This window comes from Vitis vinifera, chromosome 13 (genome assembly GCF_030704535.1).
Source record: "Vitis vinifera cultivar Pinot Noir 40024 chromosome 13, ASM3070453v1".
In the NCBI taxonomy this organism is placed as follows: Eukaryota; Viridiplantae; Streptophyta; class Magnoliopsida; order Vitales; family Vitaceae; genus Vitis; species Vitis vinifera.
Window position 1 is genome coordinate 2459585 of NC_081817.1, and position 26914 is coordinate 2486498.

Consider the following 26914-nt stretch of genomic DNA (forward strand, 5'->3'; position numbering starts at 1 on the left):
ATTATGTCCTTGTTTTTACTCTACACCCCGAACTATCCTGAATAACCTTATGTCTACTTGTATCTTCATAAGTTCATCATCATGTTATAACCTTTTCCCTAAATGACTAACAATATTTATATACATATTCTTAATAATTAACTTTTTTAATTTATAAAGAAAACTAATATTAAAATGATATACGACTATAGAAAATATTTTGTATAACATTCTTTATACAAATTTGAGTTTGAAGCTTCTATTAGACACGAACAACAACAATTGAAGTCATTTTTACTAAAACAAGACAAGACTTAATTTATAGATTTCCTCTTCAACCTTAAGGCTTTGCCTGTTAGAACTGTGATCAGTCCTCTTACAAAGAAGAGCAAGGTAGGTTGCCTCGATAACTTGTATGAGAGTGTTGAAAATCTCAGTGAAGGCACCTACCTTAATTGGACTCACTCTTTAAACAATCATGTTGAGTTTTGTTTTGTTTTATGATAGGATTTGAAGCTGCTGAAGGAAGCTTGGTTATGTGAGATATTCCTTAAGAACATTGCCTATACTATTGCTAAGAAAGAATAGAACCCAAAATCTTTTTAGGAGAAGGGAAAGAATCAAAATTCAAAGCCATAAAAAAGAGAACCAAAACCATTAATTGAGGAGAAAGGAAAGAACCAAAACCACTTTGTCTTTTCTTATATACATAATGAAATTAAAACAAGAAGAAAGCCATTAATTCCACTACAATCACTAGTTAGTTATTTCATCTTTTTTTTTCTCTCTCTCTCTTTATTTTAGTTTTGAAGCTCAATTCTGAGTACTTAAAAGCTAGTAGGCTACTTTTCTCGAGGAAATGGCTCATAGGTCAGGTAAGCTTACCAAACTTAGTTGAATTATATGTTTGTTAATTTCCTTGTTTTCTTGATTAATTAAGCTGAGAACCATTTAGGTCTGGAGCAATTTAAGAAATTTTTTCTCCTATTTGATATGGGATTTCATGAAGGTATACACACACACACACACATTCCTCTTAACCTTATAAATGCATTTTGAAACCACGAAAACCTCTTGAGCCGAAAACAGACAGTATCTATATGGTTGAAAGTAAGTGGTTATATTACAAATTTTGGTTATGGTTCAAAACTAATTTTGGTTTTATGGTCCAATTCATGCATGGCAACTAAAGAAGCCCCTAAGATGAGCTTGAAGCTTCTAATCAACAAAAAGGACAATAAAGTTGTCTTTGCTGAAACTAAAAATGATTTCATAGATTTCCTATTCAACCTCCTGACTTTACCCATCGGCACCATCATGAATTTCCTCCCAAAAGAAAATTGCCTGGGAAACCTGCATGGAAGTATCAACAAACTGGAAGAAGCTTACTTGCTGCCTAACCAAAGCATGGACTCACCCCTAAAACTGAATACACCAGTCGATGCTATTCTTCCTTTCTTTGATCTTCCTTTATCATGGAGTGATAGACATGTGAAAGATGACTCAGTTACGTACATGGTGGCTAATGACTTGTCGGTTACACCCATGTCCATGACATCAACCATGGCTCTGTTTAAAAAGTACAACGTAAGCGAAGTTGGTGTTCTTGAGGAAAAGGTGGTTGCCATTGGCCTTGAAGAGGTAAACAATTCTCTAGCTTATTGAGCTTTAATTGATTTATTTTCTGCCCTAATTTCTTGCAGATTTGGTTGGAGTTATCCTTTTCCCAAGACACAATTAATCAGTAGATGTTACTTGCAAATTATTAAGCCTTGTTTGGTGATTGATTTTAAAAATAGTTTTCTATATTATAGAATAAACAGAAAAACATGTTTTCAATTAAGAAATAGAAAACATAATGTTTTTAAATAACATTTTTTAGTTCATTATTTTTTTTTTCTGTTTTTTCAGAGTTGCTTTAAAAAATAATTTTACAAATATAAAAAAATAATTAAAAATATAGTATTACAGATAAAATTATTTTTAAAACATATTTAAAAACATGAAAAAAAATAGATTAAAGAACATTTTAGGTTCCCCAACACATTTTTATTCTACAAATTATCATAAAATAGTTTTAAAGAACCGTTCTTAATAATTGTTTTCCATAAATGTTTTCAAAAATAGTCTTAATTTTTGTTTGAAGTTTTGAAAGGTACTTTCTTTTCTAATGTTGATTTAATCAATCTTTTTGTTCACTTTTCAGGCTTTGCTCTTGTTGCATTGTGCTTTGCATTCCAAGGAAGCTCTCACTAAGGTCTTCCTTTAGATGATTTAGTTTGTTCTCTTCCCTTACAATCTATAAATTTGGTTGTTTGAGGGCTAAACCATTGGAGTATGCAAACTCTCTTTGTTCTTGCATTTGTAAAAATCATAAAGCTCTGGATCCCTAAATAATGTTTATGCTTAATTGTCTTTATATAATGTAATCTCTCTTTGTTCTTATAAAGAATCCTTGCATAGCCCCAATTTTATAGAACTAGAATAAGAATAATAATAAAAGTTAATGTGTTATACAATTTGTCAAAGATCATTCCAAAATAAAGAGAAAAAGGAGGTGAGATTTGTGTGGTAAGGCATTCAAATAAGAATAATTTGGGTACATTACGAGGTTATTTCAAATATAAAAGTAGTATGACTGTGGTAATGTTTTTTAAATGGTTATCAAAAAATAGTATTTGAGAATAATTATAAAAAAGTTACCAATTATTTTTAAGAATAAAATCATGTTTGAAAATCATCAAATATCAAAAACAATTTTCATTGCTTGTTTTTTTGTGAAGTTATTATGGAATTAAGTATAATATAAAACCTTGTAAAGAATTCTTCGATAAAAATACTCTATAAAAAATTGTTTGAATCCATCAAAACCAACAAATTGGTTCAATTTTTAATAATTGTGAAGTTCATTTAGGTGTTGAAATCATGGAACCTGATTTAATTGATTCAATGTTCATTTTTATATTTGTTTTTCTTATTTCCTAATTGACAAAAACGAAATCAAATCGATGTTCTAAAATTTGTATTTTTTGTATGCGTGTAGACTCTATTTAAGTAACTCATTAATAATTACACTCCAATCAATTTTCAAATGCAAAAATCATATTCCAAGCAAAAATTTTAAATATATTTGAGACTTTATATCCAAAAGAATTTTAAATAACTTTTGCAAATTAATTCTACTTAAAATCGTATGTTTTTTTTAAGAAATATTTTCAAAAATAATTTTTAAATAACTTTTGAAAATTAATTCTACTTAAAATCATATCTTTTGTTTAAGAAATATTTTTGGAAATAATTTTAGAAAAAATAATTCTTAAGATATTCCTTCATAACATTGCTAGTACAATAATGACAACAAAATCAAGTATATATATAAGTTTGGTTATGTAAGATATTCCTTCGGAACATTGCTTATAACATGGTTAATAAAGAATAGGAAAAACAAAAAACAAAAAAACAAAAGGTTTTTGAGGAGAAATGAAAGAATTAACCAAAATTCAAGAAGTGCCACATTCTTGCTCATTATCCATCCGTTGTTTGTCCTTTTTGCCATGGCGCTATGGCTAGTGAGGCAAATTACATTTTTTCGGACACTGAAAAAGCCGAGAAAGGTTATGTGAAAGGGGCAGTGACAGATATAGTAATGGTTGTGAAGCCTCTTTCCACCATGTCCATTGTTGATCTCCTCAACAAGTCCAATATAAATGAAGTGGGAGGTGAACTGGAGGAGAAAGGGTTTGAATCTAAAGGCATTTTTTCAGAGAAATGCAGCTCTTACCACTGCCATTATTAGGCCCATTTACATCGCTCCACTTCATGAATGAAAAAATTAATTTTACCGAAAGCTTGGAAGTGAAACATATCGTTAAACTATCAATTTTCTTGCATTCGTTGTTTGACTTTCAAATATGCAAATAAGAAAACAAATATGTAAAATTGTGAATGACATTTCGTCAAACGAACCTTTAATATCATGTTAAACTAACAATTTTCTTAAAAGCCTAAAAGTTTAACTTGTAGGATTTGGGTTCATAATGTATATCATGCTTCTTTAACACTTATTATATCACATTGAAATCTCTCAAGGAAATTGATAATGTAAGGTTGATATTGGCAACTTCAAAGTTACAATTCCATCAATTTATATACAAAATGATTTACATAATAAAGATACATGAAATTTTAACGTGGTTGAACCAGACCTACATTCATGAATAAGAAGAACCATCTTACCATACCATAGAAAATATAATAAAGGATATAAATCAAATATAGAAAAAAAAAACAACTATTATGTCCTTGCTTTTACTCTACACCTCAAACCATCCTCAATAACTTTATGTCCACTCCTTGTATCTTCTTAAGTTCATCATCATGTTATAGCTTTTTTCCTTGATGACAAATGATATTTATATACATATTCTTAATAATTAACTTTTTTATTTTATAAAGAAAACTAATATTAAAATGATATGACTATAGAAAATATTTTGTAAAATATTCTTTATACAAATGCAAGTCTAAAGCTTCTATTGGACACAAACAATAACAATTGAAGTCCTTTTTATTGAAGTAAGACAATACCTAATTTATAGATTTCCTCCTCAACCTTTAGGCTTTGCATGTCAGAATTGGAACTATGGTCAATCTCCTTACAAAGAAGAGCAAGGTAGGTTGCCTCCATAACTTACATAAGAGTGTTGAAAATCTCAATGAAAGCACCTACCTTAACTAAACTCACTCATTAAACAATCATATTAAAGTTTTATTTAGTTTTACGATAGGGTTTGAAGTTGTTGAAGAAAGCTTGGTCATGTGAGATATTCCTTGAGAACATTGCTAAGAAAGAATAGAACCCAAAAACCTTTTAGGAGAAGGGAAAGAATCAAAATTCAAAACCATACTTGCAAAAAGAAAACTAAAACCATTGATTGATGAGAAAGGAAAGAATCAAAACCACTTTGTCTTTGCTTATATATATAATGAATTTAAAACAAGAAGAGAACCATAAATTCCACTTCAATATCACTAGTTATCTATTTTAATTTCATCTTTTGTTTTTTCTCTATTTTAGTTTTGAAGCTTAATTCTAGGTACTTAAAAGCTAGCGGGCTACTTTTCTCGAGGAAATGCCTTCCATGTCATGTAAGCTTACCAAACTTAGTTGAATTATATGTTTGTTAATTTCATTGTTTTCTTGATAAATTAAACCGTTCTGAACCTAAAGGGTTTTCACGGCTTAAAAATACGTTTATATATATGAACCGTTTTGGACCTAAAGGGTTCTCACGGCTTAAATATATATACACACTTTAGGTCTAGAGCAGTTTAAGAAATTTTTTCTCCTATTTGATGTGGGATATCATGAAGGTATATATATACACACACATTCCTCTTAACATTATAAATGCATTTTGAAGCCACAAAAACCTTTTGAGCCCAAAACGAATAGTATCTATATGGTTGAAATCAAGTGATTACATAACAAATTCTGGTTATAGTTCAAAACTAATTTTGGTTTAATGGTCCAATTCATGCATGGCAACCAAAGCAACCCCTAAGATGAACTTGAAGCTTCTAATCAACAAAAAGGTCGATAAAGTTGTCTTCGCTGAAGCTGAAAATGATTTCATAGATTTCCTATTCAACCTCTTGACTTTGCCCATTGGCACCATCGTGAGTTTCCTCCCAAAAGAAAATAGCCTAAGAGACCTACATGAGAGTATCAACAAATTGGAAGAAGCTTACCTGCTTGACCAGAGCAACGACTCATTCTTGAAACTGAAAACACCAGCCTATACTTTTCTTCCTTTCTTTAATCCTTATTCATCAAGGAGTCATAGTCATAAGCAGGACAACTTGGTTACCTACATGGTGGCTGATGACTTGTCAGTTACACCCAAGTCCATGACATCAACCATGGCTCTGTTTAAGAAGTACAACATACAAGAAGTTGGTGTTCTTGAGGAGAAGGTGGTTTCAATTGGCCTTGAAGAGGTAAACAATTCTCTGGCTTGTTGGGTTTTAATTGATTTCTTTTTTGCCCTAATCTCTTGCAAATTTGGTTGGAATTATCATTGCCTCATAACATAATTAATCAATAGGTGTTATTTGCAAATTATGAAGCCTTGTTTGGTAATTGATTTTGAAAATAGTTTTTTGCATCACAAAATAAACAGAGAAACAGTTTTCAATTAGGAAATAGAAAACATGATTTAGCTAATTATTTTTATTTGTTTTTTGATAGTTACTTTAAAAAATTATTTTATAAATATGAACAAATGACTAAAAATACAGTATTATATGTAAAATTATTTTTAAAAACATGAAGAAAAAAAATAGATTAAAGAACTTTTTACGTTTTTCAACACATTTTTATTCTAAAAATTATCATAAAATAGTTTTAAAGAACTGTTCTCAACAATTATTTTTCATAAATGTTTTCAAAAACACTCTTAATTTTTGTTTGAAGTTTTGAAAGGTACTTTCTTTTCTAATGTTGATTTAATCAATCTTCTTGTTCACTTTTCAGGCTTTGTACCTATTGCATCATGCTCTGCATTCCAAGGAAGCTCTCACCAATGTCTTCCTTTAGATAGAAAAAACAAAAACAAAAGAAGGATAAGGGGATGATTTAGTTTGTTCTCCTCCTTTGTACTCTATACATTTGGTTGTTTGAGAGCTAAACCTTTCAATTATGTAAGCTCTCTTTCTTCTTAAATTTGTAAAAATCATAAAGTTCTGAATCTCTAATAATGTTTATGTTTAATTGTCTTTATATAATGTAAACTTTCTTTGTCCTCATAAAGAATCTTTGGAGGGCCTTGATTTTATAGAACTAGAATAAGAATAATAATAATAATTAATGTGCTATATAATTTATCAAAGATCTATTCAAAATAAAGGGAAACAAGAGGGGAGATTTGTGGTGGGGTGTTCAAATAAGAATGATTTGGACACATTTTGAGGTTATTTCAAAGATAAAAATGTTATAACTGTATGGTAATGTTTTTTAAATGGTAATGTATTTTAGATGGTTCTCGGAAAATGTTACTTGAGAACAATTCTTAAAAAGTTACTAATTATTTTCAAGAATAAAATCATGTTTGAGAATCAAATATGAAAAACAATTTTCATTGCTTGTTTTTTATGAAGATATTATGTAATTATGTATAATATAAAAACTTTTTAAATTATTCTTTGATAAAAAATACTCTACAAAAATCCATTTGAATCCATCAAAACCAACCAAATTGGTTCAATTTTCAACAATCGCAAAGTTCAGCTCAATTTTAGAATCGTGAAAACTGATTTACTTGGTTCAATATTCATTTTTATATTCATTTTTCTTATCCCTTAATTGATAAAAATGGAATCAAATAGTATTCTAAAATTTGTATTTTTTGTGTGTGTATGTGGACTCTATTTAAGTAATTCATTATTAATAAATTACACTCAAATCAATTTCCAAATGCAACAATCATATTTCAAGCAAAAAATTTTAATATATTTGAAGCTCGATATCTAAATAAATTTTAAATAACTTTTAAAAATTAATTTTACATTAAATCTCATGTTTTTTTTAAAAAAAATATTTTATGATATTTTTGTAAAATAAAAATATTTTGAAAGCCTAAAAATTTTTAATTTAATTTTTATATTTTAAAAATAATTTTTATTCATTTTTAATCCTTCGTATTTATATAAATATTTTTAAAAATAATCATAAATAAAAAAAATTAAAAACAAATAAAAAAGAAGTGAAATTAACTAAAATGTTTTCTAAAAGAAATCATATTTTATCTTTTTGAGAGCCACGCGTCAAGATCTTGTAGGATCTTCCTCATTATGACGTCCAATCCATCAAAATCTCCTCCAGACTGGGCTAGTAATCACTGGGTCGCTGCATTACTTCACGCTCTGCCATTGCAGCTGCCACTGCTGTTGCTGATCTCAAAGAAAAACTTTCAAAAGCCCCACCAACAACCACCAAGCTTGGGATCTCAATCCAAAGTCCAAACCCACCATGACCCACCTCACTCTCCCTCTCCTCATCTCCCTCCTCTCCCTCTCTGTTCTCATCTTCCTCCTCTTCTTACTCCCTCCGCCACCGCCCCCCACCACCACCCTAACCCTCCACCGCCACTTCCCTTCCAACCCCCTCCCACCTCCCCCCAAGCTCGCCTACTTCATCTCCGGTACACACGGCGACTCCCCCCGCCTCCTCCGGCTGCTCCGGGCCCTCTACCACCCCAACAACCAGTACCTCCTCCACCTCGACCGCCGCGCAACCCCGCAAGAGAGGGTGGAGCTTTCCGCCTCTGTTGGGTCTGTTGCAGTCTTCGCCGCTGCAGAGAATGTTAATGTTGTTGGGAGCGCTGATGCGGTGAATCTCGACGGCTCCACGCCCATTGCTTCGCTGCTTCGCGGTGCCGCCATTTTTCTGAGATATTGCAGCGATTGGGATTGGTTTGTCAATCTTGAGGCTTCTGATTACCCCCTCATTTCTCAGGATGGTGGGTTCCAACTTCTCAAGTATTTACTTTGAATAATTTCAAATAATCAAATATTACAATTCTTCCCCCTTTTTGTTTGTGGGTTCTCCACTTCGTCACAGATTTGCTGCATATTCTATCTTTTGTGCCAAGGGACTTCAACTTCATCGAGCATACCAGTAATATTGGTTGGAATGAGTAAGCATCACATATTTTGAGCTCTTTTGCAGTGTTCCATATTGGATCAAGTGCAAATTTCTGATTGTAAGCTTGAATTCTGTTTCCAGGTATCAAAGAATTATCCAAATTGTTGTTGATCCTGGCCTTTATCTTGCATCAAAAAGGGGAATTTTTCTGGGTACCAAAAGGCGGGTGCTGCCAAGACAATTCCGGTTTTTTACTGGTAAAGATCTTCCACACATAACCTTGCAGTGTTCTGGATCTAATATGGAGTCAAATCTGTGTTATTACATGTGGAAACCTACTTATCAATTGTAGGGTCATGGGTGGTATTGGTATTGATAAAGGCCGTCTCAAACTCTCTGAATTTGATTTGAAATTTCTCTATGGATGAAAATTTATTGGAGCATGAGAAGGTTTTTGAGGTTCTTGTTATTTAAGAAACTGTTACAAGTTTTATTGTTCTTACTGTTTGTTTCGTGGAAATATGGAATTTAGAAGTTTTCATGTGATCTGATTCTCCTAGTTGTGGAAAGGTTTATGTTACATTACTATGAAGTACTTTTTTTATCTCTTAAAGATTCTGACTCGGTTCACTAGCTTATTTTCTGGGTTCTGATGGATCTATTGATGGTGGGTATCGATCAAGTTGAAGAATGGAACTGTGCAGAGTCATGTGCTCCAGAAAGGCCATTGAAATTAATATTAAATCTTTGTCTTAAACTGCAAGTTAGGCTCATGCCTAATGGTTGACCCAAAAAAAGGTAGGTAAGTCAAATTTTTATTCTTATTGAGACAATTTACATGTGAAATGAAGTACAGAAGATGGAATCATATTGCAGGGGCTGGATGCAGCTATGGGATGTGTTGGGTTCCTCTGAAATATTGATCGGGGCTTCAGCTCTGATAGGGTTGAAGATTTAGGGAACCAAAACATCTCAAATGACAACACTTCACTTGGGGGAACCTGTAAAAAAAGTTCCTAACATTACATATATGCAGGCTTCTCTTAACATGTGGATGCGCTTTTAAGCTGTGAGGACCCTTGGACTCATAAGTGGACAATATCTACATGAGAGATGGCAGGTCATTACGGAATCTAGTGAACAATGGGGGAAGTAGACTTCTAAGTTGGGGGATCTGCAGATTTTAGTTGCATGGTTGCTAGAACTAAATCTTGTACAGACTACTTTAGGGATAGAAAACAACAATATACTTGATGGATCATTGATTTTGCTATGGTTTTCAGCTATGAAAAGAAAACACATATCTGTTTTCTTCTTCTTTGTTTATGTTTCATTGGTAAGGCATTGCTGGGTTGATGTATTAGGCATAAAATTTTATGAATCCATTGATTCAGTCTGCTAATTTATCATTTTTGAATGTTGTTATAGGTTCTCCACAAGTAATTCTGAGTCGCAAGCTGGTCGAGTTCTCCATCCTGGGATGGGACAACTTCCCGAGAACCCTCCTCTTGTTCTTCGCAAACATTAAATCCTCTCACAGAGGCTACTTCCAAACCCTTGCCTGTAATGCCAGGGAGTTCTCTAACACAGTCATGAACTCCAACTTAAGGTACATGGCATGGGACAACCCTCCTGGAAAAGAGCCAAGAAATCCAAGGGTGTCTGATGTGAAGAAGATGCTGGGAAGTGGAGCTGCTTTTGCCGGAAACTTTGCCCCAAATGATCATGAGGTCCTGGATTTGATCGACTCTGTGGTGCTTCACCGGAGGAAGGGCATGATCTCACCAGGGGGTTGGTGTGTGGGGAGGAGAGACAGAGGCAGAGACCCTTGCCAGCACTGGGGTGACACCAACATTCTCAGACCAGGACATGCTGCCGAGAGATTTGAGAAGCTTTTATTGAGAGTTATGGCAAACTCAACTCTCAGATCAAATCAATGCAGATGATTTTTGGGGATGATGATGAATAGCTGCAGGATTAAATTTGTAAACCATGTTGTCTATCTCATATTTAGATCCACTTCTCCGCAAGCCTGCAATTCCTTGTGGCAGCCATGAGAGGACCTCATCTCCATTCTCAGTAAGCACCTAAAAAATGCCACTTCAACCATGTATCATAACTCATCATTATGAGTACATTATTATGTTGACTCGCACTCTTCCACATCCCTTTCCCTTCTCTTTTATTTTATTTTATTTTATTTTTTTTGGTATATATAAATGACAACTAATTTTCTGATTGAACTGCAAGGTTTTGACAAAAAGATAATATCATTCCCTTTCTCTCTTTACAATTTAATATTATGATCGAAAATCTTCAAATTTGAATTTTTTTTTTTTAAATTACAAGTGTTTATCTCTTTTCGTTTTTTATTTTTAAAAAAGTATTTGTCCAACACCCTTGTTTTTATAAAATACTAAAACCCTATTTTTTGTTCTTTAATTAAAAACAGTTTTTAAAAACAAGTTTTAGAAAACATGTCAAGTCACTATATTTTAATAAAAATGGGTTTTAATTTTCATAATAATGAATTATTATATATTATTGATTTTAATAAATAATTCAGACTCAATAATAAACGAGGGATGAGACGAGTTCATGGACTTGTGTTTCAACATGCCTCAAAATAACCACCCATTTTTTCTGAAGAAAGGATGTTAACAGTCATGATGTGTCAAATTCTAATTGGTTGGAGTTTGGGCCACTAGAAGTTACCCTTGATTCATTGGGTTTGATCAGGCCGTGGGCCTCAATGTTGGACTATGGACCATTCTATGTTCTCAGCTCGGCCCATTTCAGCAAATCCGCAGCCCAATAAGGCTATTTTGGTAATTAAGCCTCTCTATATAAACCGCGTTTATCTCCTTCATCCAAGAACCCTACTCTGCAGCCGCATCAACCCTTCCTCTCTCCCAGGTACGTTTCCGTCTTTTCCTCTCCTGTTTGGTTGCCGAGAAAGTGAAGACAAACGGAAGAAACTGAAAATCTAAATCTTGTAATTTCTGCTGTTTGAAACCAGAGAAACCAAAATTTCCACTCGACTTAATCCTAACCAATAACTTGGTTCAGCTCAAGTTCGTGTTTCCACTTGTTCTCATTTTCCAAAGAAGCAAAAACCTAGGATTCAAAATTTTCTTTTCTTTTTTTTCCTTTCCTCACCAACAGATGAAGAACGCTCCTAATTCTTATTATTTTTACAAATTTCATTTCAAAAACGTCTCTATAGATCTTAATCTAGGTTTAAATGTTCTAAATGTTGTATAGATCTGGCTATTATAGTGGTGTTTTCTTTCTGATATATTATCCAGACACTTGAGTTTCCAAAGCTTTTCGTTTCAAGTACGAAGACTTGGCAGTTTTACGGTTCTTTAGCTGTCTATGCGCTTTCTTTTTTTTGTTTAATATAACAATGCTTACTTGAATTTTTTTCATTTTTGTACTACTTTTTTCCAGGTTTGGAAGTGCTTTAAGCAGAGTTTTTGCATCCTGCAATGGCTCCTGCTAAAGGTATATTGTTTTATTTTTCTTTTTTTTTTTCGGTAATTGTCGTGTGACGTGCTTACTTGAGATGTAAGTCTTGTGTTTTTCATTTGTGTTATTTTTAATTTTTACTTTTATTTTGCTTTGTTCCTTTATGCATTTTCAAATCTAGGTATAACTCCATTATGTCCATGTTTAATCTATTTCAATTTTGTATGTCTATGCTGACTTTAGGAAGGATTCCAATGATTTTGTTTCTATGGATATATGAATATTGGTGTTTTCAATGTTAGAATTGTTGTGAAGGACATGAATTTGGATTTGAGCCTTAAAATGCAAATGCTTTGTCTGAGTAAGAATTTTTGAAGATCTGAGTTTTAGATGAAATTCATAGGTAGATGTTAAATTCCCAAATCTGTAAAATTTGAATCAATAATTAGGAGATTTTATTTTAGAAACCCATAACATCAGGGATTTAGTGCCCTGGACTCTCAGTATTGTGTATTTCTTTTAATTGATGGCTTGAATGAATTAATTTGTTGTATTATTAGACGTTAGTTAGCAAAATGATATACTGAAAAGATTTAGACTGTGCCTGTCTGGTCATGTTCCTACTTTCTTGGTACCCTTTTTGTGGTTTTTTTTTTATTATTAGTAAGTGTAAATGAATTAAAGAGAAGAAAGAGTATACATGATGTCTACAAAGCAACCAAAAGACACCTTCTTTCATAGTACCTATCATCTAATAGCCCATTTATTGTTTTCCAAGTAGACCCGTTCCTTAACAGCCAATTTTTTCATTGATGCTTTGAAAGAGTCAGAACCTGTGATGTTTTATTGTTTTGATACCCATCTTTTCTAATAGCAGAAACAGTATTTGTGCCTTTTATCTTCCTTGCACTCTAGATTAAACTTGTTTTCCTTTGCAGTTGATCCTACAAAAAAGGCAGATCCTAAGACTCATGCTGCTAAGACTGCCAAGGCTCTGAAATCAGGTACAGCCACTTTTAAGAAGAAAGCTAAGAAGATCCGCACATCAGTCACATTTCATCGGCCAAGGACATTGAAGAAGGACAGGAACCCTAAGTACCCACGCATTAGTGCTCCTTCAAGAAATAAGCTAGACCAGTATCAGGTTCTCAAGTATCCACTGACTACTGAATCTGCAATGAAGAAGATTGAGGACAACAACACCCTGGTTTTCATTGTTGACATCCGTGCTGACAAGAAAAAGATCAAAGATGCAGTGAAGAAGATGTACGAAATTCAGACCAAGAAAGTTAACACTTTGATCAGGTAATTTCCATTAATTCACTCACTTAACAACATGCATTGTTTTTGGGTAGGGAAAGGAAAATTCTTCTTTACACCAAGGCTAGATGATTAAAAGAAATAAAGATGCATTCATTAGGTTTTGCAGAATGGTGTGATATATGGGCATCATACCAAGTGGATTAGCGATGTGGCATAGTGGTTGTCAAATTGATATGAACTAACCTTCTATCTTTGTGTTGCAGGCCTGATGGAACCAAGAAGGCTTATGTTAGGTTGACACCGGACTATGATGCCTTGGATGTGGCAAACAAGATCGGGATCATCTAAATCTATATTGCCTTTTTGTCTCAAGTGAAAGTTTTATGATTTATCAGTACTATTGACAGTTTTGTTAGGAATGTTTTGCTGAGATTTGGCTGCAATTTCATTTTGTTAGTTTTGGATATGTATGGAGAACTTCAGTTTCTGTTTCAACTTTGGCAATGGAATGCAAATTCTGAGGATTTACATTCTTGAAATACTTGATGAATGGATATTCTGTGTTATCGATTCATGAAATCTCTCTGTTCATTGGAATGTTGCCCGTGATTTAGCTTATGCACACGTTCAGGGCTGCCAAGGTTTTATTCCGCATTTGGGATTTTTCCTTCCATCCCTTTTCTTGTCGGGGTTTGAATAGCAATAATTTGACTGACTTGATCATCTATAATCCACAGATATATTTTCTAAATGACAGCCAAATAATACCCAACATGATTTGGTTTTGATAACGTAATAGACTAATGAAAGGATAAATAATCTCTGCTTGCTCGTTTTAATACAAATTTGCATGTTCATTGTATTGAGTGGAATGGTGAACTTAAAAATTTTGTAAAGAAGAGCTGTGTAAGTGAAAAAATGGAACGGAAAAATAACATTTAGATTCCGTAGACAAAAATGATTTATCTACATAGGTTTGAGTACATAGGCATTGCCTTTGAAGCATCTGTGGAACAATAACGGGTAACCAGAACTGAGCCTCATACAACTTGGGAAGAAAAAGCACAATGGTGATTGCAATTTCTCATGTGACATAGGAAACTAAACTATTACATCAAACATTGAAAATCTGGAAGGAATCGATCACAGTGTGCAATTTGTCTTTCATCTTCTCCCACCTCCTCTCGTTGGCCCCAGTTGTCACAGTGTAGAATTTACCTGCCATGAAAAAATCGCAGTACCCATGAAAAGAATAGTTTTATAACAGAGAGATGTCCGGACATAATACCAATTTGCTTCACAAAATTAAACGAAGACCAAAGAAACTGGTAACTGAACGAATTTGTAAATGCTCTTAGCAAAACGCATTAACCAGTTGAGGATTTAGGTGGTCTTTCTATTTGAAAATCCTGAATTCCAGAATTTTGATTAAAGTTACAGATGAAAACATACCATTGCCAATAGTGATTGCACTGAGAGCATGGCGAGTGAAGTTTGCAGCCTGAACAGTGAACTCAAATGTATAGTAAGCCTTGCCATCAACATCATGCTGTACCATAAACAGAAGATCCCCTGTCAATTAGCAGTGCCGTATTCCCAAAATGGCCATTGATTTCACATACAAGATGAAAAAATGGATAATTCACGGCATAACAAGGTCAAACAAAGATTAAAAACAAAAGATCATAGACTTTTGTTTTACTAAGCTTTTTAAGAAAGGGAATAAAAGGTATAAGAATCAGAATAAAAAATTCTATTAAATAATTTATAAAACTATTAAGAAACGGAATGAGAATGAAACCGGTTCATTTCTAGTATTTGTTAATGAAATAGAATGAAATGTAGAATATATGATTGTCAACCTTATCAGGGTATAAGGTTATGAACATATAATTGTATTCACCTAACAGTACACAAACAAAACTGTACCCTTCATCAATCAAAATTTTTAAAAAAAAAAACCCTAAGGAATTGAATTTAAGGAGAGACATAAAACTTGAAGACACAACTAAGCCTGATCCCCAAAGAGGATGCTAATACTGTCCTGGGATTGTGCAATAACAAATAGGAAAGTGATACCAACATATGATAAATTAATATTGAAAAGGTGATGAAGCTGAAATTTCCAATGTACACATTTCAAGGAATATTACAGTATTGAGTTATCCCAAGTATTTGAGATGGCAAGACAAATCCTGCTCAACATTAATAAATGCAGAAAGCCACAATATGTATTAAATTGATTCAACAATAAGAGATGGGAATAGATCTGACCTCTACTGCCTCAACTAGTTTTGTCTTTTGGGAAGGAGGGGCCAAAACCTTTTTTATTAGAGCTTCAGCAACCTGAGACCATTTGAACTATAAGTTACAGCATCCACATCAACTATTGTACGCAAATATTTTGGGATAAAAAAGAAGGAAGTGGAAAACAATACCCACTACTGTTATATATTAAAAATGCTAATGGGTATAAAAGGCACACCTCTTGTGGAGACCCAAGTTCTCGAATGTCCTGTTTGACAGTGGGGATCATATTTACACTGACACTTTCTAATGGCTCAATTACATCTTTGAATACCTTGTCTTGCCCGTCAATGACTACTTCCTGCACACTCCCCAGAAAAAAAAAATGATAATTAAGAACCGATTTTATTTTTTGTAACTGGATATCCAGTGACAAATCAACTGAGAGAGGATAAAACATAGGTCACAGATGTTGGACATATAAGAAAGAAGATAACAATACAGCAATGCACACCTGCCACCCAAATGGATAAAGAAATGAGTATCCATCCTTCTTGTCCATGACGGCGAGAAATCCCTTTTTAGTTTCTGCAGCAACTGAGCCATACCAAGTGTGTACTCTTAGGATATCAGCCATCATTATGGAAGGAACCAACGCACTGCACAATCAGCAGGCGTGCTTTCAATTCTACTAGAAGATAGGATACCCATTTCAACTGAAAGAATAATATTGACATTCTCTTTGTGGGGGAAATCGGCAATGCTTACATGATATTGAGGTCTGGTTAACAAGAGAAACCCAAGAGCCAATTGCCCCAACAGCAAGCACTTGGCGTCTTCCAGGTCCATCTGTCAAAGGTAAGATTTTAAAATAAAACAGATAAGTGCCCAGTGCCTGCATTTTGTATGAATTATAATTTAGAGCTGCGGGAAAGTCACATTAGACAATATATGACAACAATGAGCACATATGGATCACGAAACATAACATTATCTTATTGATAGTTTCAATATGAAAACATGGGAATGAATATCGAAAGCCTTTCAAGTATGCAGACACTTTACATTCATGCAACTCTATGGTAAGAGAAGGTGAAAACTTCCTAACCAATTAATAATTATTCTTTTCTCCGATGGCATGTCAACTGCTGCCAAATAAAAGAACACTCCAAGATTTTAATATCCTGATCTCTGTGGAGCTAATCCATTTTACGAGATGAATTCTATATTAGACAAGATTCTGTAGTATGTTCTGTTTAACTGAAATGGATATCAGTGCGCATGATCAGCCAATCAGCATTCATACATCTGACCATTGACTCACTGGATGGGAGAATGAGTTTCCTCATATTCATGTTCTATATTCATGATTATTGAACTGTTCTAGCATGGTTGAAAACCCATGCACGACTTTCTTTAGTTCATAAGTAGGTATCATTGCCCCAACTTATTTCCAAGCATAAAACATTGGATCTCACCCAGCTGTCAAGTCCTACCAAATTCAATATCATTACTAAAATGGCGTTGCCCTCTTCATTCGGGAATTTAACGTACAATAATCTGTACTCAACCATCAGATGTCAATTTCTCAAAACTCACCCCAACTAGATATAATTCAGTGACATTTCTATTTTCTCCATCTACTCCAGAAAACCATATTAAAAAGGAGAATTTTCTCTTAAATTTTGTTTTTCTTTTTAAAAAATTAAAAAATTCAAACCCCCTGAAATTTTCCACTTCTCCAGTTCCAAACATCAATTTTTAAAAAAATTTCTATTATTTTTTTCCTCCATTTTCCCGACAACCAAACCAGCGAGTAATGCTGTTAACTAATATATTCCCAACCTCCACGCAATTACAATGCAGACCAAGTACCTCCCAATTCAAAATTCACATTCACAACGAATCACAACATTCACATCGCAGTCTTAAATGCAGAATGGAGCATTAAAGAATGAAATCAGACCTTCACGATTAGTAGTTGAAACCTGCTCCGCCCTCACAAGAAGTGAAACACCTCTTCTACAGCATCGAAACTGACCGTGCTTCTGTAACCCTAGCTGCGGACACGAAATTCACTTTCACATTATCATATAGCGAAACAATGCGGAAATGATTCAATGGATTGTTGGGAGTATGGACCTGAGAAAACGAATTTGGAAAGAGCGTTCGATGAATTGCAGGAGAGTTTTGCAGAGAGGCCATTGATGGGCTCCCTGTATTTTCGATGTGGGTTGGGAGAGTGAAAGAGAGGAGCGATGGTGGTGGAAACCTTATCTGCCGTAGCTTATCCACACACGCCTCTTGTGTGATCCTTTGGAGCCAAAGGCGGGACCTTCACCTTGATGGTTGATACTCGACCCTTTAAAAAATAAAATAAAATAAAATTTAAAATATGTATTTTCGATAACGTGGCACAGTATAAATGGATAAGGGCCGGGGATGGATTTTGAACAAAATACACCTATTTTAAAAAATATTTGGGAATTACCCATAAAAAAAAGTTATTTTTAAAATATTATTTAAGTTAAATTTTACAAACACGATTTTAATGCTTAAATTGAATATTGATGTTAAAAATAGTATTAAAATTATCATATTTTAATAAATAATTATATTTTTATTAGAAGTTTGACAAACAAAATTAACAAATGGTAATAAATAAATTGTTGAATCTTAATCCTCAAACTCGCTATCATTATTTAGTTTTAAATTAAAATTATAAACTCATGCGATGGTCTTGAAGGACAAGATATTTTGTATATCACCTATTGCCACTTTTTATTTAGTAATATAATAAAAGTCCATAAAAGATAGTGACCCAAATAGATATGTTTACTTCATCAGTATTATCGAAACACGAGTGATATATAAAAAAATAGGCACATATATATATATATATATATATATATATTATAATAGATAACGATTAGAAACATTTATTAGAAAATTGGTGGACAACTTTTCATCAATCACTCTTTTCATCAAATATTTTTTGTCATAATATAATATGCAGTAAATATGATTTTACTATAACTTTATAATAACGACATATATAAAATTTTACTTTCAAATTAAATAATTTGTAATCATTACATAATAAAAAATTTGAAGAGAAACAAATATTTATGCATTATTTAACCACTCCTAACCAATCTAATCCCACCCCATTTAAATATTCACAACATCATCAACAGAAACTTGTCATTTATTTTTTATTTTTTTTTATCCAATTGCATTTTTTTGTTAAAACATCACGTCTAACTTGGTCATCTAAAGAGTGATGACTTAGTCGACTTTTTTCACTCTTCTACTACGACATATTGATGTATCTTTTAGTGTGTATTTCACTCATTTAATGACAACTGAGGATATTTTTTTTGTTAGATTAAAACAACTTGAAATTGAAAATGATTCCACAATAAAAGTACCTCTTACTTTATAAAAGAAGAGTGGTGTAGTAATTAATATAACAACCATTTCATCCTAAATGATTAGCATTTTTGAAAAAAGGGGCAATAATGAACTGAGATAAACACCTGTTGAACCAGGTTTACAAAAAGGTAGAGTCTCCTCTCAAAAGCCCTATTAGTAAAATAAAAATATATTTATCATGATTTCTAAAAAAATTAATTTAATTAATTTTTTTAAAATATTCCCATATGATAATAAATGAAAAAAATATATATAAAAAAGATTTTTATGATGACATGGAGCTCAATGTGATGTCAATGTCCATGAAAGAAGAGGGTCTAGCTTTAGTGATCCAAATTCTAAGGTTGCGGATGAAACAGGTAAGCTGAACAACACTTGGAAGTGAAATCTAAACTAAACTAAAGTAGAAAATGACATTGAAAAGGAAAAGCAGAAAATGTATCCCATGGGTGGGAGACTATTTCTAAGTCCTTCCCCTCCCAAATCAACATCCTAGAATATACAAGAAATATACACTGACTTCCGAAAGTTCACCCAATGGAAAAAAGAATAAACAAAAAATGTCACCTGCGGCCTGCCCCCTAAAACAAGAAAGAGGTCTGTTTGGTTATGAAATGTTGATGAATAAGAACATTTTTTTTTTATTTTTTCAAACTCTTTAAGTATTGGGAGTGAGTTTCTAAGCTAATCATTGGAAAAATGAATTATTAGACAACAAATAACAAGAAGGAAAACGACGTCGTTTGGGAGTTGTTGTACTTGTACCTGCACATAGGCCTTGGCAACATCAATTGAATAAAGAAAAGCAGAAACACACAGAAAAGCAAATGGTAGAAAGAAATGAGGAAAACAGAGCAAATGGACTGGCAACTCAAAAGCTCTTCCACCATCATGTCTCCTACCACCACAGCTTCTCACCCTTTTTATTTTCCTCCACAATATAAAAAAGAAAAAAGAAACAATTAGTCTCACCTTGTGTCACATTCAACACCAAACACCTCGCACTCTCTGACCGACACCTGTGCACTTTGGAGGACTCTATCGTAACTTCTCCCTAACTTTACACATTTCTCCATGCAACGCCAAATTACCAAAAGGCCACCCATCGGGTGCACGCTCCAGCTAAGCAACTTTTTTTTTAATCACTTTCAAACGTCGAGGACTGTACACAATCCTCAAAACGTCGTCGTTGTCGCCGGCCACGCAACGTTAACCTTAACGTACGCGTGTGTGAGAGAGAGCGGGGTGAGTTAAGTCTTTCTCCTCTTCCGCCTTGTTTGACTGAGTCAGCGAGTCGCCCGGTCGCGAAGGCTCGTGTCGTTTCCAGATATTGGAACAGCGGAAACGCAGACAAAGCAAATCTCTCTTGCTGACCTGAACGATTTGGATTTTGCTCCTAATTTGGCGGCGGATCGGACCGAAACATGTATAGGCGATGGGTTTCTAGGGTCTTGGGAGTGTTGTGAGCATGGAATTTTGAAGTAGAAGAGAGAAAGAGGAAAAGGTTTGGGGAATTGGAGGTGGGGGTTTGGTAGTTAGGGTTTTGGGAGTGGGAGGTGAAGATGATGATATCGAGAGGGCTGTTCGGGTGGTCTCCGCCGCACATACAGCCGCTGACGCCGGTGTCGGAGGTGTCGGAGCCTCCGGAATCCCCGTCGCCGTACTTGGAGCCGAACGTGGATGCGGTGCCGGTGGAGGTGGAGGAGGAGATTGAGGAGCCGGAGGAGATCGAGCCGCCGCCTGCGGCCGTGCCCTTCTCGCGGCTTTTTGCGTGTGCCGATGGACTCGACTGGGGTTTGATGGTGATTGGATCCTTGGCCGCTGCGGCTCACGGTACTGCACTGGTAGTTTACTTGCATTACTTTGCGAAGATTGTTCAGTTGCTGGACGTTGTTCCCGATGCACGGGACGAGTTGTTTCGTAGGTCTACGGAGGTAGGTGCTCTTTGAAACCCTAAATTTGGATTTCTCTTTTGATCATTCTTCATGCTCTCCGTTTGGTAGATGTATGAGAAAGTGTGGGAAATAAAAGGAGAATTGAGAATTTGAATTTTGGATTCTGGCATCGGGACTTGAGAAAGCAAAGTTCGTTCTCAATTAAGCCTAGTTTTTAACTTCTGTATTTTTTATTTAACTTATACTCCTGGTTGCTAACAAGGTCGAGGAAAAGGAAAGAACATGAGTATTGAGTATTTGGTATTTGTCATTTTGGAGAATTAAGTATTAAGTATTGAGCATTACGATCTTACCTATCGGGAAAAGAAAAAAAAGAAAACTTGCGTATTATGTTATGTATTTATCATTTTGGAGCTCAAATTGCGAACTTTTCTTCACAATGGAGTTGATTTTTATCACTTTTCCATTTGTTCCATTTGGTTTGGGAAAAGGAAAGTAATTGAAAAGTTTGAGTGTTAGCATTTTCATTCTTTGGGTCCTGAGAGAATTAGATTTTCTACTATATTCAGCTGAACCTAAATTTACATTTCTATATCTTTTTGTGGTATTCATGCCCAGTTTTTATATTTGCAAGTAAGTTATGCTCTGCAAGTTGTGGAGAAAAGGTAGGAGAAGGAAAGAAAAACCTTGAATTTTCATTATTTGGGACCTAGTGGGCAAATTTAAGCTCAGTTGAGCACCATTCAGATATTTTCGTTCAGTTGAGGTGAAATCTTTGAGGGCCCATTGTTTCCTTTTGTTGTTGTTAGAAAATGAAAAGAACATAAAGAATTAGGATTCAATATTTTATTTTATTTATTTTTCTTTGTTTTTATCAACAATCTCTCTCTCTCTCTCTCTCTCTCTCTCTATATATATATATATATATATATATATATATATATATATATAACCCTTGAGGCTTAGCTCAAGTGGTAAACAGATGGGGAGGGTTTATGGGAGGTTCCGGGTTTAAGTCTCAAATGGGGACAAAATTTTCTATAAAAAGAAAACATATATATTAATTTTAGGTAAATAAAGTGAGTATAATATCTAAAAAGCATAAAAATAGCATACCAAAATACATAGGATGTGCACACAAAGTACACATATGTTGCCCAAAACCAGGCAAACAAAAGGAAGAAGAAAGGAACAAAAAAACCCCTTCACCTCTTCTCCTTACTTTAAACTAATCCAATCTATAAAGCCTATTATGGCCATAGGAAATTAATCTACATACAATCTAACCCATTCCAAAAATGAATTCATAAAAGAGAGTTTAATCTTTTTTTTGTTAGCTCGAAATCTTCAAATACTCTCGTTTTTTCCCCTCCATAGTTTTATTTTTATTTTTTTTGTAAGTGCTTTTTTCCCTCCATAGTGTCCATAACAAACATGTAGGAGCAGCCCTCCAAGTTTTTTTTTTCCATTTCTTACACATGAAGAAACCATGCCAACTTAATAGAGTTCCTCTAACTGCTGAATGCATCACCAAAACCACTTACAAGAAGGACCTTATTAAGCAAAGAGAGACAACTAATGCTCAAGCCCACCTTACTCTTGTTTCTACGGGCAATAACCTACTTCAATACATACGATTTTCTCTTTAGAGCTCTGTCTCCTAGAGAAAATCTCTTTGAATCTTTTCTAACATCAATTTGACCATTCTTGGAATGCTAAGGAAGGACATAAGATAGACAGACAAGTTGGCGAGGTTTAGTAAATTTTTGGGCTTCTCTACGGAAGGTTTTGAAGGCGAAATCCTGAATTTGCTCCTAAGGACTAAGAGAAGAAGAGAGCAAAACCAGAAGAAGGGCTCGTCAGGGACCACTAAGTTTGATCGGGAGTTGAAAAAACTTGAGTGGTCTATTAATTATAATGGGGCGAGAAAAGAGAATTCTTTGGTTAGAGGAGGTAGGGTTAGAATCTCGACCGTTAGATGAAGCTAAAGATTCTATCCTGGAATGTCAGAGGGGCTAATGACAGAAATAAAAGGAAGGTAATTAAGGCCCTAATCAGGTGGCAAAAAGTGGATGTGGTGTGTTTGCAGGAGACCAAAATTCAAGAAATGTCCCAAGGGGTTATTCACAGTCTTGGTGTGGGAAGATTCTTAGGTTGGGGAGCTGTGAATGCAAGGGGGGTAGTTGGAGGGGTGGTGGTTTTCTGGGATAAGAGAGTTTTGGAGTTAGTAGGCCTGGAAGTGGGAATTTTCTCAATTTCGTGTTGGTTCAAGAACTGCGAGGATGGGTTTATGTGGTTCTTTACGGGGGTCTACGGACCTACTTTGAAAAGTTATAGAGAACCTTTTTGGGAAGAGTTAGGTGCCATTCGAGGACTATGGTCTGATCCTTGGTGCATCGGTGGGGACTTCAATGTTATTAGATTTCCCAGTGAGCGTAGTAGAGAAGGAAGATTGTCTGGTTCCATGAGAAGGTTTTCAGAGGTGTTAGATGAGTTGACTTTAAGAGATTTGACTCTTCAGGGGGGACCTTATACGTGGAGTGGAGGGCTGCATGGCCAATCCAGGTCAAGACTGGATCGCTTCCTGATTTCAGAGGATTGGGAAAATCATTTTAGTGGGGTGTCTTAGTGCACACTCCCAAGGCCTGTGTCTGATCACTTCCCAATTCTGTTAGATGGGGGTGGGGTGAGGAGAGGTCCAATTCCTTTTCGTTTTGACAATATGTGGTTGAAGGAGGAGGGCTTTAAGGAGCTTCTTAAGGGCTGGTGACAAGGTTTTAATTACAGTGGGTCTTATAGTTTTGTCCTCTCAGAAAAAATAAAGGCCTTAAAAGTTAAGCTGAAGAATTGGAATAAGGAAGTCTTTGGTAAAATGGGGGTGAACTTGAGGATGTCTTTGGACAAAGTATCCTTTTGGGATGATCAGGAGAGAGGCAGAGAGCTTTAAACGAGCAGGAGTTAGAGGCTAGAAAGGAGGTCAGGGGGGATTTTAAAAAGTGGGCGATTATGGAGGAAATCTCGTGGAGGCAGAAATCAAGAGAAACATGGTTGAAGGAAGGCGATAAGAACACGAGATTCTTTCATAAGATGACAAATTCTAACAGTAGAAGGAATTGTTTGAAAAAGATTAAAGTTAATGGTAACTGGCTTTCAGAAGATCAAGAAATTCAAAGGAGAGTGGTGAGGGCCTATCAGGACCTGTTATTGGATCTTGGTGGCTGGCACCTGAGTATGAGCAGTATGGAGTTTGATAGAATTGGGAGTGAGGAGGCTGCCAGGCTGGAGGAGATGTTCTCCATGGAAGAGGTGTATCTGGCCCTCTCAGAGTTGAATGGGGACAAGGCTCCTGACCCGGATGGTTTCCCCATTGCTTTTTGGCAGTTTTGTTGGGATTTTGTCAAAGACGAAATAATGGGCTTCTTTAAGGATTTTTTTGAGGAGGGGAAATTTGTTAGAAATCTGAACTCCACGTTCCTGGTTTTAGTCCCTAAGAAAGGCGGGGTTGATGATTTACGCGATTATAGATCCATCAGCTTGGTGGGAGGCCTGTACAAGCATCTCGCCAAGGTCCTAGCTAATAGGTTGAAGAAGGTAGTGAGTAAGGTGGTGTCTCCTACCCAAAATGCCTTTGTTGAAGAAAGGCAAATCCTTGATGCTGCGTTAATTGCTAATGAGGCCATAGACTCGCTACTGAAAGGGGATGAAGCTGGTGTGTTATGCAAATTGGACCTAGAGAAGGCTTATGATCATATTAACTGGGATTTCTTGTTGACAGTGATGCAAAAAATGGGTTTTGGGGAGAAATGGGCTGGTTGGATCAGGTGGTGCATCTCCACTGCTTCTTTCTCAGTTTTGATTAACGGATCACCTGCGGGTTTTTTCCAGAGCACTCGAGGGTTAAGGCAAGGGGACCCCATTTCCCCTTGTTTGTTTTACGAATGGAGGCCTTAAGCTGCCTCATTAACAGAGCAGTTAGGGGGGGCTTCCTGACCGGCTGCAGGTTAAGGGTAGGGGTGGCAGTGGGATTCAAGTGTCTCACCTGTTGTTCGCGGATGACACGGTGGTTTTTTGTGAGGATTCCCAAGAACAAATGGCTATTCTAAGCTGGCTTTTAATGTGGTTTGAAGCCATTTCTGGTCTGAGCATCAATTTGAACAAGATTGAAATTCTGCTAGTGGGAAGAGTAGAGAATGCTGAGGTTTTGGCTTCTGAACTGGGATGCTAAGTGGGTTATCTCCCCTCCACTTATTTGGGGCTACCTCTAGGTGGTCCTCATAAGTCGGTGGCTGTGTGGGATGGTGTGGAAGAAAGGATGCGGAAGAGACTTGCTTTGTGGAAGAGGCAGTTCATTTCCAAGGGGGGGAGAATCACTCTCATTCGGAGTACTTTGGCTAGCATGCTGATCTATCTTATGTCCTTGATGCGTATGCCAAGAGTTGTTAGATTGAGGCTTGAGAAAATCCAAAGGGATTTCCTTTGGGGTGGGGGTGTGTTGGAAAAGAGGCCTCATCTTGTAAAGTGGGATGTGGTTCATTCTCATAAAATGAAGGGTGGTTTGGGGATTAGAAATTTTTCTATTCTCAATAGGGCCCTGTTGTGTAAATGGAGTTGACGCTTTGCGACTGAAAGAGAGTCCTTTTGGAAGCTTATTATCAGTAGGAAGTATGGGGAAGAAGGTGGAGGGTGGATTTCTCGTGAGGTTAGGGAGGGCTATGGGGTGGGGTTTTGGAAGGAAATTAGAAAGGAAGGCGTATTGATGTTTAAAAACGTTTCTTTCATTGTAGGGGATGGTAGAAGGGTGAAATTTTGGAAGGACATTTGGTGTGGAAACATTCCCCTTTGTGAGGCTTTTCCTTTTTTGTTTGCCTTTGCGGTCTCTCAAGATGCGTGGGTAGCGGATTGTTGGGATTCTATGGGGGATGCGGGGTGCATTATCCACTCTTCTAGTTGAAATCAATTCACTCTTCTCAAAGTTTATTCTTAATCCCTAGATGGCTACAAATTCCATAAGCAACCAACTTAAATGAATCATTTGATCTTGAGAAACCTAACAAAAAAACAATAGCATCATTTATAAAGAATAGATGAGACACTTCCAACCCCATCAACTCCTCTTTCCCTTACCCTAAAACCTCATAGGTAGCCACCTTCCCCAACCTTCTTAATAAGACAATTGAGGGCCTCTATGGCTAACACAAATAAATAGGGAGAAAGAGAATCCCCTTGTCCCAAGTCTTTAAAGTTATGGAAAAAGCCAACAAGGGTGTCATTAACATAAATAGAGAACCTAGCTATAGATATGCACCATTTAATCTACTTGATTCATTTTTCAATAGAATCTATCTTTTCTAGAATAGAAAGTGAAAAACCCCTATTAAGATGATCAAATGCCTTGCACGTAACTCCATAGACATCGTTTTTCACAATAGAATCAATGGCCTTGTTAGCCATTAGCACCCCACCTTGAATTTGTCTTCTCTTCATGAAAGCATTTTGGGACTTGGATACCACTTTACACACCACCTTCTTTTGTTTATTAGCCAAAACCTTAGTTAGAAGCTTATACAACCACTCACCAAGCTAACAATCTTGAAATCTTTTATATGTTCTACCCTCCCACTCCCCTTTCTTTGGGATTAACAAATTCAAGAAACTTTTTGAAAATTCCCCATCGTCCTTTCCTTCACATAATTCCAACTGAACTACCAAAAATCTGTCAAGAACCCATTCAGGCCTAGAGCTTTGTCCTCATTTAAGTCAAATAAAGCACCAAAAATCTCTTCCTCTAAGAACGAGTCCTTCAATTTTTCTACTTCTTGCTCCACCTTGAATTGGATCAAATAATATGTCAAGGAAAGCTTGTGTTGCCTCTTCCTTTATCTCATGCTTCTCAATTAGCCAAACCCTATTAGCCTTAATCTTGGTAGAAAGCTCCTTCTTTTGTGTGCATTAGCCATTTTGTCAAAGAGTTTAGTGTTTC

The 26914-nt window shown here is 35.3% G+C and overlaps 6 protein-coding genes across 6 annotated transcripts in view; 5 read left to right on the forward strand and 1 right to left on the reverse strand.

The window, feature by feature from the left end:
- The first annotated feature begins 735 nt into the window (after nucleotides 1–735).
- LOC100249561 (uncharacterized) lies at nucleotides 736–2432 on the forward strand. Its single transcript, XM_010660323.3, has 3 exons — nucleotides 736–854; nucleotides 1172–1620; nucleotides 2186–2432. The coding sequence occupies exons 1-3, from the start codon at nucleotides 839–841 to the stop codon at nucleotides 2246–2248; spliced, it is 528 nt and encodes a 175-aa protein (XP_010658625.1). The 5' UTR covers nucleotides 736–838; the 3' UTR covers nucleotides 2249–2432.
- A 2573-nt stretch (nucleotides 2433–5005) lies between these two features.
- On the forward strand, nucleotides 5006–6765 carry LOC104877403 (uncharacterized). The gene is made up of 3 exons (XM_010660322.3): nucleotides 5006–5127; nucleotides 5534–5979; nucleotides 6515–6765. Exons 1-3 carry the CDS (start codon nucleotides 5112–5114, stop codon nucleotides 6575–6577), a joined length of 525 nt encoding a protein of 174 aa, XP_010658624.1. The 5' UTR covers nucleotides 5006–5111; the 3' UTR covers nucleotides 6578–6765.
- A 1094-nt stretch (nucleotides 6766–7859) lies between these two features.
- LOC100254673 (beta-glucuronosyltransferase GlcAT14B) lies at nucleotides 7860–10778 on the forward strand. Its single transcript, XM_010660321.3, has 4 exons — nucleotides 7860–8498; nucleotides 8600–8675; nucleotides 8765–8880; nucleotides 10052–10778. The coding sequence occupies exons 1-4, from the start codon at nucleotides 8009–8011 to the stop codon at nucleotides 10567–10569; spliced, it is 1200 nt and encodes a 399-aa protein (XP_010658623.3). The 5' UTR covers nucleotides 7860–8008; the 3' UTR covers nucleotides 10570–10778.
- Nucleotides 10779–11450: 672 nt separating this feature from the next.
- LOC100254719 (large ribosomal subunit protein uL23) lies at nucleotides 11451–13896 on the forward strand. The gene is made up of 4 exons (XM_002284225.5): nucleotides 11451–11539; nucleotides 12077–12130; nucleotides 13033–13399; nucleotides 13621–13896. Exons 2-4 carry the CDS (start codon nucleotides 12115–12117, stop codon nucleotides 13703–13705), a joined length of 468 nt encoding a protein of 155 aa, XP_002284261.1. The 5' UTR covers nucleotides 11451–11539; nucleotides 12077–12114; the 3' UTR covers nucleotides 13706–13896.
- Nucleotides 13897–14268: 372 nt separating this feature from the next.
- On the reverse strand, nucleotides 14269–17946 carry PSBP2 (putative oxygen evolving enhancer protein). Its single transcript, XM_002284220.5, has 8 exons — nucleotides 17747–17946; nucleotides 17571–17664; nucleotides 16373–16453; nucleotides 16119–16201; nucleotides 15843–15965; nucleotides 15632–15703; nucleotides 14810–14906; nucleotides 14269–14575 (listed from the first exon to the last, which is right to left on the reverse strand). Exons 1-8 carry the CDS (start codon nucleotides 17807–17809, stop codon nucleotides 14472–14474), a joined length of 717 nt encoding a protein of 238 aa, XP_002284256.1. The 5' UTR covers nucleotides 17810–17946; the 3' UTR covers nucleotides 14269–14471.
- Nucleotides 17947–20173: 2227 nt separating this feature from the next.
- LOC100259831 (ABC transporter B family member 20) overlaps nucleotides 20174–26914 on the forward strand; it is a 28342-nt gene continuing 21601 nt past the window's right edge. The window contains exon 1 of the mRNA XM_002284187.5: nucleotides 20174–20973. Coding sequence (XP_002284223.2) covers nucleotides 20602–20973 — 372 coding nt within the window. The 5' untranslated portion in view covers nucleotides 20174–20601. The remainder of the gene's footprint in view (nucleotides 20974–26914) is intronic.